At 48.1% G+C, this 20,713-nt stretch overlaps 6 protein-coding genes across 7 annotated transcripts; 3 read left to right on the top strand and 3 right to left on the bottom strand.

Moving 5' to 3' along the window:
• Positions 1–1,086: 1,086 nt before the first annotated feature.
• Positions 1,087–2,794, bottom strand: DFL_006043 (uncharacterized protein; the record flags this gene model as incomplete). Its single annotated transcript, XM_067635392.1, has 5 exons — positions 1,087–1,351; positions 1,635–1,717; positions 1,791–2,436; positions 2,510–2,616; positions 2,675–2,794. The coding sequence occupies 5 exons, from the start codon at positions 2,792–2,794 to the stop codon at positions 1,087–1,089; spliced, it is 1,221 nt and encodes a 406-aa protein (XP_067489826.1).
• A 1,635-nt stretch (positions 2,795–4,429) lies between these two features.
• Positions 4,430–5,499, top strand: DFL_006044 (uncharacterized protein; the record flags this gene model as incomplete). Its single annotated transcript, XM_067635393.1, has 3 exons — positions 4,430–4,480; positions 4,648–4,838; positions 4,908–5,499. The coding sequence occupies 3 exons, from the start codon at positions 4,430–4,432 to the stop codon at positions 5,497–5,499; spliced, it is 834 nt and encodes a 277-aa protein (XP_067489827.1).
• A 1,096-nt stretch (positions 5,500–6,595) lies between these two features.
• Positions 6,596–8,739, top strand: DFL_006045 (uncharacterized protein; the record flags this gene model as incomplete). The annotated part of the gene is made up of 2 exons (XM_067635394.1): positions 6,596–6,935; positions 7,133–8,739. The coding sequence occupies 2 exons, from the start codon at positions 6,596–6,598 to the stop codon at positions 8,737–8,739; spliced, it is 1,947 nt and encodes a 648-aa protein (XP_067489828.1).
• A 574-nt stretch (positions 8,740–9,313) lies between these two features.
• Positions 9,314–10,420, bottom strand: DFL_006046 (uncharacterized protein; the record flags this gene model as incomplete). Its single annotated transcript, XM_067635395.1, has 3 exons — positions 9,314–10,102; positions 10,165–10,242; positions 10,295–10,420. 3 exons carry the CDS (start codon positions 10,418–10,420, stop codon positions 9,314–9,316), a joined length of 993 nt encoding a protein of 330 aa, XP_067489829.1.
• Positions 10,421–10,810: 390 nt separating this feature from the next.
• DFL_006047 (uncharacterized protein) lies at positions 10,811–14,329 on the top strand (the record flags this gene model as incomplete). 2 transcript variants are annotated; one of them, XM_067635397.1, is made up of 1 exon in its annotated part: positions 10,811–14,329. In XM_067635397.1, one exon carries the CDS (start codon positions 10,811–10,813, stop codon positions 14,327–14,329), a length of 3,519 nt encoding a protein of 1,172 aa, XP_067489831.1. The 2 variants fall into 2 exon arrangements, with proteins under 2 accessions (XP_067489831.1, XP_067489830.1); XM_067635396.1 differs by having other exon boundaries at positions 12,545–14,329.
• Positions 14,330–18,385: 4,056 nt separating this feature from the next.
• Positions 18,386–20,634, bottom strand: DFL_006048 (uncharacterized protein; the record flags this gene model as incomplete). Its single annotated transcript, XM_067635398.1, has 7 exons — positions 18,386–18,409; positions 18,476–18,563; positions 18,619–19,708; positions 19,770–20,355; positions 20,444–20,455; positions 20,528–20,552; positions 20,615–20,634. 7 exons carry the CDS (start codon positions 20,632–20,634, stop codon positions 18,386–18,388), a joined length of 1,845 nt encoding a protein of 614 aa, XP_067489832.1.
• Positions 20,635–20,713: the final 79 nt, after the last annotated feature.

Below are 20,713 nucleotides of genomic sequence, written 5' to 3' on the forward strand. Positions count from 1 at the left end.
TTTCATCTTTGACCTTCATTTTAGGTCGGGTTTTCCACCTCTCATCATCTTTAGCCCCAGGAACAACCCCCATTCCTGGCGTCTATCACTCCTCTCCGCTTTTTTCAGTTTCGTTCGTCGAACGTCTATTCACGGCATTGAGATGAGGTATTTCATTACATAAGCCTACTTTATTATTAATAACGTTACTCTAACGCGTCCACGAAGAACCAAAAAACTGCTGTTTTCGCACCTTTGTCGTCTTCCTTCCTATACAACGCCTCTTTCCTCGTTACTGCCAGTCGAATCATGGGGTACCTGTTTTTTTCTTTTTTTGCAATTTAATAAGCACTTCGTTTTCGCAATTGCATATAGATACTTCTCGCCCCTTGTTCTGCAAAGCTTTCCCTCCTCTCCGTTCTCTTGTCATTCTGACATCTCCATGTATACACATCATTCGACACCTCACAAACTCACCTCACAACCTCGATAACACCAGGGAGGCAGGCAGGGGGAAGGGGACATAAAAGTTGATCGCCAGTACTATTGCCCGATACACACCTTACTTTTCTTACTAATACGAACTATTAACTTTTTCTTCGCTTGTACATTAGTTCATGTTTTTTATTATCGAATGGGCTGGGTGTTTCTTCTTTTACGTTCCGCTTCGGTTTGCTTTATATTACCTACCTTTGTTCTTTAACTGAAGTAACTCTGGCTTTTCGTCACTCGTCCCCTTTGGCTACTTTTGGTAACTTTTTTTTTCCTTTTCTGTTTCAACTATACCCTGTTATATAATATTATAGAAGAGAAATGGGGGATGGTGGGTTAATCTTTTTTTTTTGTAACAAAAGAACCTATCATAAGGAGCAGTCTATATGGACTGATTGACTACGTTCTTTCTCATCGTAGGAGTGGTCTATTGTAGATGTGTTGACAATCGATATCCGGTCCGAGCTTTAAGATGAAGGTTGTCTAACTACAAAAACTGCTTAATACATAATCCAAAGTAGGTAATAATCGTGTCATGTATGATTCAATATGGCTTGCGATCGATCTTGTATCTTATAAATAAGAATAATGCAACGTACAAAACCACGATCAAAATCACCACGGTCGATGGAAATACGTAGCGTCTCCAGAGATTACTACCCAAGCGTGTGCTGGGAGGGGGTTAACGTTGGCCATTGTTAGGGTTAGTTGGCGTGGCTGTTGGGTCATGTCGGTATCGTGGCCTCGGGGGGTGTTGATGAGAGAGAGGAGGTTGTTTTGAAGAATACGAGCAGTATTCGAGTATTCTGCCCAATCCGTTGGAATTGGAGATATCCCTCGTGGTTGATTTACCCCGTAGGGCTGCGCTAAAGTAGGAGTCCTTTACGGAACCATATGATATCAGTATATGCCCAAGTCGGTAGGTGTGGTTGAGTAAATGTTAAACGCAAGAGGGATACCCCGAGAGAAAATCCACCAGACTGATCGGAAAGGCGTTTTTTTAGATCCAAAAGTACTCGCTTTAAATTTGCTAGTATATACAAGTCCTTTTTTTTTTCCTGTTTCGAACAAAGCATGTAGGGTATAAGATGCGTATGTACAAGAAATTAACCATAAAATCCAAACTCCTTGATATCAATGTTGACCACACCACCCCGACTTACAAGCACTGAGAGTACCAGTCGTTGGAGTATGTGCAAGTTCCCGATGCGCATGTCGTAGGACCGGTCCATCCTTGGCCTCCGCACTATCGGGGTATGTTAGCTTTTGTTCCTTATAACGGTACTATGTGCATATGGGAGGGAAGGGTGTTTATATACCTGTCCGTAGAGCGGGGCTCCACCGGAGGAAGCGCCGGTTGTGGCAGCTCTTGTGGTGGTGGTGGATGGTGTGGTTGTCCTTGCGGTGGTAGCTGGAGTGGTAGCTGGAGTGGTAGTGCTCGAGGCTCTGGTGGTGGTGGTAGCAGCCCTTGTGGTAGTAGCCAGAGTAGTCGACGGCTGACCACCGCTACCGACGCAAGTGGCAACAGCAGGACCAGGAGCGCTATAAGTCTCCGGTACGAATCCGTAATAAAAGTCGGAAACGTAGATGTTATTATCGGTAGCCTTATAGGCACCGGGCAACTTGTAAGTAGGCGAACAATTTCCCCCGGGTCCCGTGATCTTCAACTGGATGCATCCGATATAAAACTGTGCGCCTTCGAGGGTTTGAGAAGCGTGAAGGGCTAACATTTCGGAGCGGAGGAGGTATTCTCCGCTGGCGAGGTTGGAGGGGAGGTTGAAGGAGAATTTTCCGGCGTTGGCCGCCACTACTTCGTTGGCCCATTTGCCGTTTACGTAGTTGAGTTCTTGGATTTTGAACCAGTCGCCGACGCCGGACGCGGATTTGGCGGAGGCGAGGGGTCCTTGGAGGGAGTGGACGATCGGGCCGGGGTGGGTGGATGTGTCCCATTGAACTTCGATTGTGCTGTTTGTTTTAAACTATCGTTAGCACTCTGGTGGATTTTTCGTTAGGGGTATGGGGATGATCATGGACGTACTCTCCGGCATTGGCGTTGATGACGGCGACGTTTGCGCCGTTGGAGCCATTGACGTTGCAGGTGATATCGGTGCTGGTTACGTCGGTGACCGGGTTGTTCGAAGGAGGCTATTCGAAAATGTTAGTTGATATAAATTTATGGAGTTTTTGGAGATTTGCATCATACCATACGAATACCGACTTGATAACCCGGTGTGACGCCATTAACCCAGAATTGATGTAGATTCTGATGGGCGAGAGCCTGCGCGAGGAGCATCAAAGATGGGAGGATGAATTTGGAGTACATCTTGACGACTCGGCTTCAAAGGATCTTTGGATCGACTTCTTTTTCGTTATTAGGGTGAATATCAAATCCACAAAAAAAAACAAAATCTCAAATCAATCGAGATTTTTATATTAGATATTAGAAAATACAGAGAATGCAAAAAGGTGGGTTTTTTTTGGATAGAGAAGAAAGGTAGATTGATTTCATCATGGGGGGTTTTGGGTCTATTTATATTGGGAACCGAGTCCTCTTCGCTCGCCTGGATTCCCGTCCCGGTCTGAACTGGACGCATGGTATACTTGCCAAACCGGACGCATAGTTGACATGGTTTTGGATATCGTGCCTGTCGATTGTCCAGAGAAAGCGTGGTTGAAACGTGCCATGGAAAAGGCGGTCTCCGCAGAAGTTTCCGTCAGGCTAACCTTGCTGTTGAAAAAGGCGAAGTTTCGTCGATTCGTGAACTGATGGATCCGAAAAGGCAAAAAATGGACCCGGGGGGGAACGCACGTACCAGGTATCCGATCAATAGAATGATCTTAACTATTACTCTACGGAGGAAAAAAACAGCAGTTCCTGTCATCCGTTAATCTCTGGTGTGGGTCTACGGGATCCCATGGTAAAAGGGCGACTCTTGAGACGAAAGGTCGGCTGGATGTTGGTTTCAACGGTGGATTCTTTCTTTGCGTTGCGCCTGGAAGGAGCGAGCGTTGGATATAATCCCTGTCGGGTTGTGTATCAGAGGAGTGGAAGCGACATCGTGTCGACAGGGATGTTTGGCACCACGGCCCTGAGTTCCTGTTGCTGGATTGCCGCATGGGGTGCAAGGTCCGGACCAGTTTGCATTTGTTCCCCAAGTTTTCTTTCGGATTGTATGCATTGATGAGACGACGGTGCATTTTACGGCGGCTTCTTTTTCATGGCGTGTCCTTGTGATTTTTTCTCTTTCCGGATGGTGTTCCATGGTTCGATTGTCTGCGGAATGTGCTATACCATAGATCGGATGATATCGGTGTCCTGCATCCTAGTCTTGAGATATACGAGGGTAATGTAGATTACCTACTACCTATTCTAGGAATGTACTTGCGTATACGCGGTACGACTCGTATGAAACCCGCATGGCTTGTATATATTAGGAGGTAATGGGATATCATCCGATGGGATATGCATTGCATTGCATTTTACTTGTACAACATTGTGAAGTTTTGGGAAACAAACCGGATAGAGGCTTATTACCAAAAACTTGGCAATATATCAATATGACTTTCTTAAGTGTTTTCTAATTTCGTGGAGATTACTGCTTAATATGATAGATGATGTGGAATTATCTACGAGGAATGTGTTGTCGCTGTCGTTGTTTTCTGTTGTCTATCCCAAAGGAGAAACTTTCCCAGCTCGCTCGCATCTTTCTTTCAGCCTTTCTATTGATCAGAACCGTTCCGACTCAACGAACGGCTGAATCCAAATCAACGAAGAACGCGTCCCCACTTTTTCGGAGATCGTAGCCGTTCGGACCTTCTCACGCCGTAAAGCCTTCTACGCCTCGTTTGCCAAACCTTTTCATTCCACTACTTTCCATACCGATACAATCCTAAACTTTCGATCGATCGCGAGAGACGAGCGGAAGAGGAAGCAGGGAAGGAGAGAAAATCGTTGAGGATGGCGAATCGCTTCGGGCTCCTGGTCCTCGGACCTGCAGGCTGTGGTAAAGTACGGATTACCCTAGTTCCCTGCTACTTACTGTCGAGGTTGTCTCCCTCTTTCTCCTTCCCGAACTCCGGAGCCTTGGGTGGATGGAAGGATCACACGTGTTCTACTTGCCTCTCTTATCCTTTTTCTAGCGGGATACGGTTTCTGACGGCCTAGATATGGGTTAGACGACGTTCTGTTCAGCCTTAATATCTTATCTAAGGGATTCGAAACGAGCTTGCAAATACGTCAATCTTGATCCGGCGGCCGAGGACTTTGAGTATGAGCCTGATGTGGATATCAAGGATTTGATCAGTTTGGACGATGTGATGGAGGAGATGAGCCTCGGCCCTAACGGTGGGCTCGTAGCATGCTTTGAGTAAGCTAGAGCTGCCGTTACTCATGGGAGCCTCCTTTGAAGGATGCTAAATCAAAGTTTTTTTTTTAGGTTCTTATTAGACAATCTGGACTGGCTGGATGAGGAGCTTGGGGAAGGAGATGAGGAATCATTGGTGGTTTTCGACTGTCCCGGCCAGATCGAATTATACTCGCATATACCGGTACTCCCGACGTTAACGAAACACTTACAACAGCACCACTCCTTCTCACTTTGCGCCTCATACCTCATCGAATCGACCTTCGTCGTCGACCGAGCCAAATACTTCGCGGGAACGCTATCGGCAATGTCAGCCATGATCATGCTGGAAATCCCACACATCAACATTCTTTCCAAAATGGATCTGGTCAAAAAACAAATTACAAAACGAGAGATGAAGAGATTCGTAGATCCGGATCCGAATCTGTTGTTGGAAGATGCGAGGAAGGATACGAACGAGAAGTTTTGGAAGTTGAATGAGAAGGTGGTGGATTTGATTGAGGATTTTAGCATGGTTAGTTATTTGAAGTTGGAGGCTGGGGATGAGGATAGCGTAGCGGCGATTTTGAGTTATATCGATGATTGTTTGCAGTGGAGCGAACATCAGGAACCGAGGATGAGGGATGATGATGAGGGTGTGAGGGATGAGGAATTGGAGGGTTAGATTTAGAATTCGCAAGGATATGGGCCTCGGTTGCTCCTGGCGGCTCGGTCGGACCTTGCTCGGAATATCAAGATATTGGAATATTCCGCCGGAGAAGAGAGAGCACGAACCCCTGGCGTACTTGTTGATCGATCATGACAGTGGCGTTATATCAGGCGTTTATCCGTTTGATTTTTTTTTACTCGGGCAAACAAATGAACAATTGAACACCCTGCTGAATTCGAAAACAATCCCGAGAAGGCCTTGTTTATGCAATCAACTTCGAAGCATCGGTAGAAGCATCAATTCCTGCTAGATGCTGCACTGTGAAACGGGCTGCGACATGGCATTGCATTGCATTGGTGAAGCTTCGAAGCCGCAGTTCTGTGACGTCTTGGTGGACGGCCTAACCGCTTTGGGCGAGTGCGGCATGCAACCGATTGGCGACGGGCTTGGCGTTCCACAACACATTCGAGAAGCTAGCTAAGTAACTAATCGAGCTGTTACGGATCCGATTCCATGATAACAACATTCCACATCAATATACCCACTCTACCGTTCTTTGTAGATATGTATGGGATTAGATGGAAAGGCTGCGGTGCAAGGTAGTGGGTGTAGATATATACAGGTGAAAATGGTTACAATCTTGCGGGGTCGAGATTGATATCAAATAGAAACTCCCAGCCATTTCGATTAAATTCAGCCTGGCATCTGTTAAATGGCACGAAATGTGCCTCAATTGGACGGCCTCGCTTGCGATCGTTCTTATTTATTTCCGGAACAGAACTAGGAATTAACCCCTCGACTCTGCCAACGGGCAATCTCAAGGTGAATCTGAATCTAATCAATCGATCAATCTGGTCAAGAAGCCTGTCTGGGCGCAACACCGGTCCAACTATCCTCGGAGAATAGCCTGGAACTGGAACAATTGTATTTGCTACGTCCCCGTTCGGTCTCAAGTTGTCCTGTCTGTCATGTCACGGCCCAGTCGATCTTGATCACCTGCTTTCTCACTCTCCCTCATTTCTTTTATTCCTCCATCTTTCTTCCTCTCCACATCTTCTCACCCGAACCCCGTCATCATCACCATCATCATCATCCGCCTGACCCCTCCATCATGGACTCTCACGAACCTCCGTCCAAGCGACGGAAACTGTCGCAGTCACCCGAGCCGGAACCCGCGTCCGTCCGGCCGGATCCATCTACATCAAAGCCGTTGACAACTTTTGCTGTCGAGATAGTGGTCGGTAGTGAAGGTGGCTCAACCGGCCAACCGGCAAAACATAAACAACCCAGCGGCAACACCACGCCAAAGGAGAGGCTGACCGAACGAATCGACATCAACCGTGGAGTTTCTCAACCGGTCGAGAGACAATTGTCAACATGGAATGACATTCTGAACAAAAAGAAGAAGATAATTGTAATTGCAGGAGCTGGAATCTCCGTTTGTGCCGGAAGTATGTTCCCCTTTTTTTTCTCCCTCTTCCCCTTCTGCTTCCGCCCGCCGTTGATGCTCTTGATGTCCTTTTTTTTTGTTGTTTTTGTTTTTGTTGCAACGCCACCGCAACGCAACTTTATCAAAATACCACGCATGGCAACACAGCTTTCATATCCCTTCTATCGGAGCCAAGCTAACGACACTTGATTTTCCCAGTCCCCGACTTTCGAAGCTCCAACGGCCTATTTGCATCTGTAAAAAGCGATTACAAGTTAAAAGCGTCCGGAAAGCAATTATTCGACGCTTCAGTATACAGAGATGACCGGTCGACATCGGACTTTCACGATATGGTCCGAAATCTCCACGCCATGGCAAACGTTGCCGAGGCTACGGCTTTCCACCATCTCCTGGCCTCCCTAGCCGCTTCCGGGAAGCTATTACGATTGTATACCCAGAATGTCGACTGCATCGAGACGAGCCTGCCCCCGCTTGCTACGACAACCCCCTTGAACGGAAAGGGCCCGTGGCCGAAGACCATTCAGCTGCACGGTGGATTGGATAAGATGAATTGTACAAAGTGCCGGGCGATCAAGGACTTCAAACCGGATATTTTTGTGGGACCGAAGCCGCCGGATTGCCCGGATTGCGTCGATTGGGAAGCTGCGAGGGATGCGTCCGGAAAGCGATCCCAGGGAATTGGTAAACTTCGACCTAGAATGGTTTTGTACAATGAACACAACCCGGACGAGGATGCCATCGGTGCCGTTTCGACCGCAGATCTAAAAGCCCGACCGGATTGCTTGATCGTTGTGGGAACAAGTTTGAAGATTCCTGGTGTGCAGAGATTGGTTAGAGAACTGTGCGCTAGTATTCGCGATTTCCGTGGAGGGAAAACAGTCTGGATCAACCGCGACGACCCACCTGCGACCGGTCAACTGAAGGGACTTTTCGATCTAATCATCAAGGGAGATTGCGAGACACTGGCCAAATTTTCGAATGTCAAACATTACGACCAGTTTACTCCCGACACGGACTTGAAGAAGATTACCGGTACCGGAATGGAGTTCGGCGTTTCGACGCCCGTTTCCATGGATAGCGAGACCGATAGTCCTTTGAGTTCACCGGCCTCGTACGCTAGTTCCGAAGAGATTTGGGAGAAGATGAAGAACAATCGGCCGGTTGACATCCCGTGGCCGCCACCGAAGGTTGTCATACCGGCCCGTCCGCTGAGCCCGTCCGCATCACCACATCCGAAGAAAGCCACCATGTCGAAGACCGAAACAAAGCCTGCTAGGACACCGGTAACACCGACAAAGTCCAAACCTGCTGCCAAACGCGCAAAGTTGAAAGATGCAAAGGATAACAAGGATGGCGAGGATAGCAAGGATCCCGCGAAGCTGAGAAAGAAACCAGGTCCGAAACCAGGCTGGAAGAATCTCAAATCTCAAAAGGAGGCCGAGGGCGCACAAAACGGCACACTCACCAAGACATTCAAGGCGGTTAAGGCCCAACAAGCGAAAGCCAAAAAGGAAGGTAAACCGCAGCCAGCAACGGAAGCTTTACCGCCACCGTTGGCCACGTCAACCCCACCCGCCGCCCCAAGGGTCAAAATGAAGGTTTCAAGGGTGAATGTGATGACTCTGAAGCGATCAGCGGATGAGACCTGGCGGTCTCCACCAGCAGAAAACTCTAAAATAGTTTTGCACGGTTCGGATACAAGCTTTAGCAGCTTGACGGATATCAGTTCGGCGGATGTCGGTTCCCAGTCACCTTCAGTTCCTGATCCGAAGAGAGGGATGCGAATTCAAGATCTTTTATTATGATGGTGGATCGGATGGGTCTTCCTTTTCACCGACAATATCTTGCGAATGGCAGGGTATGAAAAAGGGCTGTCATACTTGGTACTTTGGTATTCAGCAATTTCATTTATCATGGGCGTTATTCCCGAACCAGGAAACTTTTGATACCCACCGGATCGGAGTTTGACCTTTCCTTTCGGTTTCGATCTTTTTCACCACTTATTCGGTCCGTCTTTCTTTTCATGTATACTACACGTTAATTTCTCCTTCCATTCTTTCTTTATGTATCATAGACACGGCGTTTCGCGGGGATGCTCTGCGGTCACCCTTTTATTCCTTTTTACGCTTCATTTCGGCACGGGGGGTAGTTTATAGACGGCGGAAGTGGACTCCCAGATACCTTTTCATTTCCAGGCAGTGAACCTCACTAGAATGCAACGGTCTTGATCGATCAAGGGGAAGGCATGAGTATGATCAAAAATGTGTCTATAACGGACACGGATTGTATATAATACAATTGCAAACCGAAACGCTACCTAGAAATATGCGAACTAGCTACCGAAAAGAACCCGTATATCTATCTATGTAACACGGCGCTTTATAGCTTGGAAGATGGAACGATGAATTCGTTCTGTTTCCTGACGGCCTCCTCACCCTCCCTCTCGATCCTCTTGAGCAATTCCTCACAAGATGGGATATCGTGAATCAAACCCATGCAAGTACCGGCGGTCCAAACACCGGCGTCGACATCACCGTTGATGAAAACGGTTCTTCCCCTCTTACCGCTGACCAAATGTGCGATTTCCTCGAACTTGCCGGTTGCGCTGGTGGATTCGATCTGCTTGGCCTCGACGGCGACCTTGTTCTTGAACAACCGGCTGGTATTCCTCCACCTTCTCAACAACAATTCGGTATCTTCTTCCGAGGCTTTAACGATCGCTTCCTTGACATTCTGGTGGATGGGAGCCTCCTTCGTAGCCATGAACCTAGTTCCCATGTTGATACCACAAGCGCCCAAAGCCAAAGCTCCCGCAAGACCCTGTCCGTCCGCGAATCCACCGGAAGCGATGAAAGGAATCTTCAACTCCTGAGCTGCCCTTCTCAAGAGTACGAAATTAGGAATATCAGTTTCACCAACGTGACCCGCGCATTCGAAGCCATCGATCGAGAGGAAGTCGACGCCGAGTTTTTGGGCCGACAGGGCGTGGCGGACGGTTGTGCATTTGTGAAGGACGATGACGTTGGCGGCTTTGAGTTTTTTGATGATGGGCGCCGGGTTGTTGCCGGCGGTTTCGACGATTTTGATGCCTTCTTGGATTATGACGTCGGCGTAGGCGCCGTAGTCTGGGGGGACGAGGGCGGGGAGGAGGGTCAAGTTGACGGCGAACTAATTATATCCGTTAGGGACACGTATAATTTTTGTATAATAAGGATTGCATGTCAGCTCACGGGCTTGGAAGTCATGGTCTTGCACCGTCGGATTTCCTTGCGTAGGTCTTCAGGTGTTGGTTGGGTGAGGGCGGTCAACTGGCGATACCGTTAGCACATGTCGCTTCACTTTAGGTAGCAGCATACTCACGATACCGAGACCACCGGCGTTCGAGACGGCGGATGCGAGTTCGGCATATCCGACCCATTGCATTCCTCCCTGAACGACGGGGACTGCGATCCCGAGGGCCTTGGTGAGAGCGGTCTGGAAAGGCATGTTGTATTCGTTCTAATCAACTGGGTATTAATTCAACTTGACAGGCTGAAATGGTAGTAAGAACAAGAACAAGTCTAGCAGAGATCGATACAAAGAAAAGAAACCCGAGCTGAAATGCATCGCGAGAAAGAAAGGAGATCGAAAGGGACTCGAAGAACGGGGACACGCTTTAACAATGAAAGTCCGGAGCAACCGAGCTTGCCTGCCCTTTAGCATGTGCCTAGGTTAATCCATTTCGCAGCTTCCCCGCGTCACTTGATTTGTTTCGCATCGATCCATGCCATGCATTTTTACCTGTTTGTGGTAAGCCGAGGCTGAAAAAAACCATGCAGACCGCCACTTTTTCAAACGAAGACAGACCTTCCGTTCTATGCTCCGGCACGACCGACGATGCGAAGAGCGGCTGCGACAACGGTGCGGTCGACGGTACGGCTTGCGAACCCCAAGCCGCAATGGCCCGTCATTTATAAGCATAATGACAACCGCTCGAATACGAATGGGCAGACTCGGTGTTATGCCAAAGCTAGCACACAAACTGCGCCGATCCAACACATTTTGGTATCAAAACGCAACAAGGCAGCTAGGAAAGTTGTAAGGGCTCGCCAGGATGAATTACTACAGAAGGGTATTGAAATTTCACGGATCCCTCGTTTCGATATCGAAGAGTTAAGGGTGGAAAGGTCTGAGGAGCAACGACAAGAATGGCTCCGGGTTCTATCAACAATCACCGATCCCGTCGACAGGAAGGTATCTCGGAGTATTTTTCAGACTCTGGCGGTCGCGTTCAGGAGACTTCAGGCGACGGAACTCGAGCAGATCGTAAGACTGTCAAGCGATGATTTACCTTCCGAAGTAACTGCGGATCTCTTCGGGCCGAATATACGGCGTGGGATTCTAGAAATCGATGACTGTGGGTACATAATGTTCAAAAGCAAATACTTCCAGCAGATGTTGGTCGCTCGCAGGATGCAGGCCACGGAACCCGAAAATTCCTATTTCGCAATCGGAGAGCAAGCTGCTCATGCCGAAGTCGCCCGTGCTTTGCTTTCGTACATGGGCACATACGGGGAATCGGGTCCGTTCACCAGCGTGAGAGAGCAGAAGGAACGGGAAGCCGCCTATCCGCTTCTCAGGTACGCCGCATTATACTGGCCGGATCATTGCATCGAATCTTGGCATTTCAGACGCACACTCATCGATCTCGGTTCGAAGTTTTGGACTACCGGGAAAAATTCTTACTACGGGGCTTGGTTGCAGGCTCACCATTATTACCGCCCCCAAGGTGGTGGCTTCGAATATTCTTTGCCTTTCAGGTACCTTTCCTGGGTGGAAAACCCTCTTTCTCGCCTTGCGTCTTGGGGGATTCTAGAATTCGTCAAAGCCGCGCTTAAATGCCCGCAGACGGCGCGCTCAAAATCCGATGCGCTTAGCACGGCTATCAAAGCCGGGCATAAGGATATCGTCTCCTTGCTTCTATCCCATGGCGCCGATGTTAAAAGGGCCGGAACGACCGGAGGTGGGAATCACCTGCATGACGCTGTTTTTCGCAAAAACCCGTCTTCCATGCTCCTGTTTCTTCTGGATCAACCGGGCTTCAAGGATTTGATCGATGGAATCGACGACGAAGGCCGCACGCCGCTTCATTTTGCCGCGTGGAGAGGCAGGTTGGAGGCAGTCGAGATTTTGTTGGCACACGGGGCTACGGTAGATGTTCCTTGCAGTATGGGACGCACCGCTCTTCACTATGCTGCCGAGGAGTGTTTCCCAGATGTCGTGGAGTGTTTGCTGAAGGCAGGTGCGAACCCTAACGGCCTTAGTTATATAAAGACTCCGATGCATGTCGTCCATGGCAGTAGGGATACCCAGAAGACCGATCGGCTGCTCTCTGGGAATGTAGTACGGCTGCTGTTGAAGCATGGGGCCGATCCTACGGCCCAGGACGCCGATGGTTTCACACCGCTGAATACCGCTGTGGTCAAGAATAATTTGGAAGTTGTGAAAGCCTTGCTTCCGAGTTATTCGGAAGAGGACATCAATATCGTTGGAAAACGTGGCGGTATCCAAGAAGATTCAACCGCCCTTAGCTCGGCTTTGATATACGGTTCTAGCGAAGAGATCGTTGGGATGTTGATAGACAGGAAGGCCCAAGGTCCTCCTGGCCGTCTCATAGGCCATCTAGTCGATCATTGCAACATTTCAACTGTCAAAATTGTGGGCTTGATTCGCGATAGCTTCCCGGAGGAGGTTGTTGCTTATGAAGCCGCTACGGGAAAATCAATGCTCGAGATGATGCTTTCCGCCTTCCCCCCACCGACTCGGAAGCTGGTCAACTACTTGCAACCGTTGACACCAAATTGGCAGGATACCATAATGGGGAACTGTGAGCCTTACGCCGGATCCGGCATGGAAGGGATGGTTCGAGCCGGGGTGATCAAAGATGTCATATCCTACGCCAAATCCGACCGGGTCTGGGTACGGAGCGGCACCAAATCGCATAATACCAAGGTTGAAAACATCCCCTGGAAGGAAATCTGGGAAACCATTTCTAGCCCCCAGATTTTCCCAATTTGGTACCTTTGCGGTATCAAAGAATTTCTAAGTTTTCGACCCGAATTCAACATTCCGGAGTACCTTATGCCTGCGCTTTGTAACGCTTTTTCATGGGACGATGGCAGGGAGACCGTCCCTCTCTTTTATATGGATCTAGCGGAAAAACTACCCGGAACACCTTTACTAGATTATACCGACGGGGAGACCGGGGCGACGGTACTACACCAAGCGTGCGAATCAGCACACTATAGGGTGATCGATCGTCTTTTAAACGTCCACAAAGCCAACGTCAATGTTCAAGACAACTCCGGAGCTACACCGTTAATGCGATGTTTCGAACGGCTACCCTTCCTTAATTGGAAATCAGGAATTATCCAAATGCTACTGGAACACGGTGCCGACCCCACGATTCGGGACAAAGAGGGTCGGACCGCGATCACTCATATGACCATGGCCGACAACTGGACCACCGCGAACGTCGAACGGGCGGCTCTAGAGTTACTCATGCAGCACCCCGGAGCCAAGGATGTCCTGGATTCTCCCGATTCCTCGGGGCTACGACCGATAGACTATGCGGTTCAGCGAAACATGTATCCGACCGTCAAAGAACTCATGGATGCCGGTGTAGAATTGAGAATCAAGGACCGTAACGGAGTAGAACTGTTATCCAAGTTATCGGCCCGATGGCCTTCATACAGCCGCCAATCCCCGCTTGCGGAAGAATTGCTATCCATGGGTGCCGATATCTACGCGCTGAATGAAGACGGAGGATCTTTCATCCAAGAGTATCTTGGGTATTTCGGCGATATCTATTACGTCAGATACGTTGCGGACGATCCTAGGTTTGATCCGATGGCCCCGTTACCTCGACGGGAAGGGGATGAAGGGACGCCGGTCGAGTTGCCGTTCCATTATGCTATCAAGAATTGTCGACGGAAGGCATCTTTGATGCTCGTTTACGCTACGCCGGAGCAGCGGGAGAAGATTCTGCACGGGAGGAGTATGGATGGGAAGGAAACCACTTCGTTGCATCTCAGCGTTAAAATTGGGTCCGTGAAACTCGTTAGATCGCTGATCGAAGCCGGGGCGGATGTGAACGCTGTCGATGCAAAGGGGAGGACGCCGTTGTTTTTTATAAACAGACGGGGGCCCGGGCTATCCATGGCGGAGGGGGCGACTACGGAGTCTGTTACCTGCGGGTATTGGTTGTTGAAGGCGGGAGCGGATCCGAATTTTAGGAATCCGGTGACGGGTAAGACGGTTTATGAGAGTATCAGGGAGTACGAAGGGTTCGATCTCAAGAAGCCGGCTTTGCGTCTTTTGAAGGATTTTGGGGCGAAGGACGAGTATGAGGATTGAATTGAAGAAGGAGGTGTACGGATGTAGGCAAGATATCTATAATCAAGTGTACATACTGTCCTGCGTAGGACCCTGTATATAGTCAAAAGGATACCCAAAACTCGTGTTTCACAAAAGTCTTGACGAGAATTTACAACGGACCAGCTAGCTGATTCGAGTGGGTGTGATTCATTTAACGGAACAAGTAAATGCTAGCCAACTAAATGAATGGAAATTCGGTTACTCCGAATCGAATAATATAGATATCAAATCCCACAAATGGGCCTCAACTCAACCCATGTATGCCCATGATATCCACAACCCAGCTCCCCCTCTAAGCGCTGGCAGCACACCTGAAGCTGCTGATCATATCATTCCTGTCGGGGTTACCCTCAACATATTGAAGATCGGGGTACCGAGCACCATTTGGAGCCGGCAAAATGGGGATAGTCTCGAGGCCAGCACGATGGCCGTGCGTTGTTAACGTTGCAAATTTTTGCCTGCAAAGCGCATCTGGCCTCTTGGGATCGCCAGTCGACTTCATTTCAAATTCATGGAAATGAAGATGAAAGAGACCGAGAGTATACAACAGTGGATAATTAAGACCAATACAACAACAGCTAGAAAACACTGAATACTCCATCAATGACAAAATTTTTAGAGATAAGCTTTTGACAAGGCTTACTGAACGATGGAGAACTTTGGGTTTTCTAATTGTTGTTGTATTGGTCTTAAGCGCGCTATTTACTGTTGAATATTTTCGGTCTCTTTCATTTTCATTTCCATGAATTTAAAATGAAGTCGACTGGCGATCCCAAGATTTGCACCTGGACCGAAAGTAGTGTTAATTTTCTTCCAGAGTTCGACAGTGTTCTGACACTCGGCAAGGGTGTGTTGCGTTGTAGTGCTTAATATCTGCACCAACAAGCCGTAAGCCTCACTCGCTCTTTTTTCCCATTCTCTATGGTTCTGGATCCTCACCGACAACGTATTTATATAATAGTACCTTTTTTAGAATGCGAACCGCTTGGGGTTCTCACTGACCGTGAGACGCACACATTCTCCCCATTTAGAGTGGCGAAATACGGTCTCGGAGGTTTCGCTAGTTTGAATATTTTGAGTAGATATTTTGAGTGATTTTATTCTTTTAATCGAGAGATGATTTCGATTTTGAAGTAAAGGACTTGATTTTATAATAGAACACATATTGTCTTTTTAGTTGCTGGACCGGGCTAATAATCTGTTGAAATATAAGAGTTATTGGGTTAAGAATCACCGAAGCCTGTAGACGGTGAAATAGGCTGGATGACTGCCAAGAGTATACTGATTATATAATCAAGTAAACACGTGATGTACCAAAAGAATGACTTCCAACAGTGGGCCTGATCACTAAACATCCAGGTCCATGCAGTGCAAATTCACAAGGTTTTCCGGGGAGCTAGACGGATGGGAGGGTACGGGAGGATCCCGAACATGGTCTCGCAATTCTGCAGATTTTCGAAGTTTCATGTTCTTCCTTCCCGTTACATTCAGCCCCGGCCTGGCCTAAACTTTTATACGTAGCTCGATGTTTATTTTGGGACAATTGCAATTAATGATCATGACCTGCTCCCCCGCACGTGGAAGAAGATACGACTTGAGGCTCTCCGTTTTAGAGGTCCCCCTTTTTTTCGAGTTCGTGTTTACTAAACGGCTTTGTATGAACCTGGGATGCCTTGACCGATCCACCTCGTACTTTCTCTCGGAAAAACATATTTCCAAGACCCGATGGCCGATTGATTATCTACCCGCTTTATCAGCAGGAGGGAAAGAATCACAAATCCAGTGAAGACTCTTGATCAATGTATTCCGATCCCGTCGGTTTTCCAAAGGTCTGTTCCAGTATTCAACCATTCGTGGAGCCGGTTCTTCGTTTTCATAAGTCGTTGGTTGAACAGCTGGAACATCTTCAATCACTCATCGATCCCGAAGGTGTTTCGAACAGGGCCGAATCGTCAAGATCAAAACCTGGCACCGGCGGTACGTAGCCTCTTACCCCGAAATTTGGGATTCCAAGGACTTTTGAAGGGTCCTTCTGGATTTCCTGGATTAAACGCGGATTGAGATTCAGGGTCGAAGTATTTGTAGAAATCGTTTATAATGAAGGGATTATTCCTGCTGTTTGGAGACGAAGAACCCTCTGAGGATTCGGTTGGATAATCTCTTGCGGTTGTTTGATTTCGTTTGATATAACGAAAGTTGGAGAATTGCGGTTAGCAAAAAAGCTGTCAGTATAGGGAACATCAAGATGGTCGCCCAGATCATCAATGCGCCCTCAACATCTTCAATTCGAAGTACATAATAATTCAGTCCCGCATCCTGTCGACCCTGCTGTAGAAGGACATCATTTTCGTTTTCCTCCGGAAGGTTTGCCGGAAGGTATACAGCTTCATTTGTCCTGGGACGTTATCGTTTTCATCTTCCTCGAAAATCATAATGTTTCCATCGGATGCTACACTCCCTTGACGAGCCCTGATCGACTCGTTTTCGGATTCAAGCCAATCCTGATAAAGCTCCCTTGCCACTCTCAATGCACGCATATTCAACTATTGACGGGACTCCATATCTATGCCGTATTTATGTTCAAACCCGTCCAAGCGTAGGGTCTAGTAAGAGTTCCCGGTGGAAGACCCTGTCTTTTTCGTCCGGTGCTGCGTTGAATGCTGCGGTTAGTTTATCTGCTGGGGTGTCTAATCTTGCGATTATAGTCGTTGGATCATGAGCTTCCACTTCTCGCCCGGCTTGTCGTAACGCTTGCTGTAGGCCTTCTGGGATATCTTTTCGGTTGCCATCGAAGAATGAATCTCTGGTACCGGTGCTAGGGTTGTTTTGTATGCTGACTACTACCGGTTCCGGGGGTTAATATCGGTGTGCATTGCTCCGACCGACCCCTTCGGAGACACTGAAGGCTTGTACCGTAACGTTCTCTTTTGAGTTATCAGCACAGGTGGCCCCGCGCCATCCAACCTTTTAAAACTGGCGATGCGGAACCCTCGGAGACTTTCCTTATCAAGGATCATAACGGCCAATGGCCTTCCTTCGTTCACCGCATACGCAGAGTTCTCACACATGGTATCCGCATAAAATGCCAGCCCGAGTGTGGTAAGTTCATCGGGGCGGTTCCAAACTATCGCACCGTCCGGTGCGGGTCGTTTATACCACGAGCATTTGAGTTATGGCAGCCGTAGACATCGGTACTCCCGTCTCGTTGGACGTTTCCGATACGTGTAAACCATTTTCTGTTTCCGAAGGCAAAACTGTCCCGGTATCCGTATGTTGGGGAGAATAGTTGGAGGGGTGAGGAGAATTAAACAAGTGAGGCTGACCTTAGCGCCATGATATTTGGGCATGTATGTCGAATCCGAATCTACATTTAGAATTTGATGTTAGATAGCCCCGTGAGGATATGAACTATGCGGTGAGGATACTAATCCTCTCAATTAGCCGTCGGTGTATTAACAACCACCTCCTTCTGCCTCACTAATAAACCCCTGGGACGGTATCAGCCTTGTACTTGAAAGTGAATGAATCCCGCCTGACATTGGTGGCGCAAAAAGATAGGCCCATGGACCATGTGCATCGTCACCAAGTGATATAAGTTTCGTTGTATTTGCTGCATTTCACATCTCTCTCTGCTTACTCAAGAACGAGGCGGCCTGTCGAAGGTATGCATATGACAATTCGATTGCAAGTAGGTATCTATCACTTTTAACACGAAAGAAATGAAGAATTAAATTACATAAGAGGAGGAAAGCATCGAAGCGAATATCTCAGAATGCCAACCCCTTCCGACCTCTCGACAGCTATTCGTCAACAAGACTTCTCATATCATGATGAATCCCAAGGGTTCGTTTACAGAGCCTGGATTCCCGTCGAGAGTGGTCGGATAAAATACTATTGAAAACAAGAAACATACGTTAGAAAAATCCGCAACGCCGTCTAAAAAACCAATTTTTATTCTGAATATAGAGGTCAGAGGGCATACTTTTGCAATTAGGCATCTTCGCTTGTAGTCGGTAGGATTAGAGAAGGAGGTCTTTAGGAAGACTCCTCGAGGAAGAACTATCGAGGGAAGACAGAAAAATTAGTAATTTGCAAAAGTTGAGCCATTTTACATGTGGAACTCACATAATTTCCGGAAAGCTTCTGCTCTTGATCAAGCTGACTGTTCAACTTGTTGATACGTGGACGGTAGGATACAGGGTCACGACGGAAACTAGGTATTTTGTTAGCTACCTTCCAAAAAGCCACGGGGCCGAGGGAACACATACGTGACATCCAATGACTTCAAGAACTGATTGCAACCGGTAAGGAGCGACTGTGGCTTGGTAGCCTTAGCTTTGACGGAAGGTTGACCCTCAAAGACGATAACGCGATCAGCCAGATAGGTAGCCATGATGAAATCGTGCTCGACAATAAAGGCGGTCTTCTTGGCGTGCATGATGAACCTCTTGATAACCTTGGCTGCGATGATACGCTGTTCGGAATCGAGGTAGGCGGAAGGTTCATCGATGACGTAGATATCGGCCGGTTTACCCAAGCTGAGAACAATGGCGACTCTTTGAAGTTCACCACCGGAGAGGTTCTGGACTTCTTGGTCGATAAAGTCGTCGATCTTGAGCGGCTTGTAGACGTCGGTCTGGAATTGAGGGTTCAAGAAGGCGGCCTTGATCTTCTTGAAGAAGAGTTGTCGGACGGTTCCTGGGAATTTACCGGTGATGGTCTGTGGCTTGAGGGATATCGACATTTGCGGGACCTTGCTGGATTCGGCATCCGGTTGATCGAGGCCGGCAAGAAGTTTACAGAAGGTAGTCTTTCCGGTTCCGTTTTCACCCATCATGACGATAATTTCGGAGTCGGTGAATTCACCAGCATCGATAGATAGCGAGAAATCACCTTGTGTCTTTTTCATAGCCGGGTATTTGAATCCTCTGCTCCTGTCGACAGCGAACTCATCCGTAGCCTCCGCTATCCTGAACTGAAGCGATTCTTCTCTGAAACGCAAGTTCTCGGTTGGAATGTTACCGTCCAAGAAAATGTTGATACCCTCTCTGACTGAGGCTGGGAGTGTGACGACACCATAGACAGCGGGTTTACCGTAGAGAACGCAGATAAAATCGGAAAGATAATCGAGGACTGACAAATCGTGCTCTACGACAATAACGTACCCCTGGTCGTTTTCCTTGACAATTTCACGGATGGTGTTGGCAGCCTTGAGACGCTGCTTGATATCCAAGAATGAAGACGGTTCGTCAAACATGTAAACGTCGGCTTTTTGAACGACAGCCATTCCGATGGCGAAGCGCTGCAATTCTCCACCAGACAGAAGGTTGACTTCACGACCAACAACTTGCTTAAGTTCTACCCTCGCATATTCGTTAGTGATATGAACTTCCTTCGTTCGATATCGACTCATACGCACCCAAGATATCCAAAGCATGATCGAGAACATCTCGGTCGTTCTTGCTTCTCAAAAGGCCACCGACAGTGGTATCCAACTTTGGGTTCCTTGCCTTCTCCCTGACCATAGCCTTTGGAAGTTGGTCAACATACTGAGGCTTGATGATAGCCTTCAAATGCTCTTCCAACAACCTCAAGAAGTAGTTCTGCAATTCACTTCCACGGAAGTATTTCAGAATCTCTTCCCATGTTGGCGGGTTATCATATCGTCCCAAGTTTGGATCCAACTTTCCTGCCAAAATCTTCAAAGCGGTACTCTTTCCGATACCGTTCGTTCCAACCAATCCCAAAACTTGTCCCGGACGAGGGGTCGGTAATCTATGAAGTTTGAACGAGTTTGCGGAGTATCGATGGGTCACCTGGGTTTCGAGATTTGTGGGCAAGTTGATAATGTGGATGGCGCCGAAGGGGCATTTCTTAGGACAGATACCGCAACCGATACATAGTCGTTCGGAGATGAAGGCAATTTTCGACTCAGGGGTAACTTCGATACAGAGTTTTCCTGTCCTGACGACCGGGCAGGACTTTCTGCATTCTTGTCGGCATTTCTATGGGGCGACAATGAGGGGGCAATTTTTTAGCGTCTTTGAAGAAAAATCGCGGGGTATTCGATGATATCAAGCGACAAGGGAATACCTTTGGTTTACACTACACCGAAGAAAATGGTCAGCAGATGCCTTGGAAAATTTCGATAGGTGGTGAATCCGGTGATGGGCTTACCTTATCGCTGCTAACAATAGCGATACTGTAGGACACTCGGCATTAGCACCGTCATAAGCACAGCGGTTTGAAGCATCATAGTCATACCGAGTGAGCTTATCAGCCATGGTGAAGAAACCGTCGCACCACCAAACGGTGAACTGAAACTACTACTGGAAGGGGGAGTGAGGTAGACGTCGAATATCC

The sequence above is a fragment of the Arthrobotrys flagrans genome (genome assembly GCF_004000055.1).
Source record: "Arthrobotrys flagrans strain CBS H-5679 chromosome Unknown unitig_9, whole genome shotgun sequence".
Classification (NCBI taxonomy): Eukaryota; Fungi; Ascomycota; class Orbiliomycetes; order Orbiliales; family Orbiliaceae; genus Arthrobotrys; species Arthrobotrys flagrans.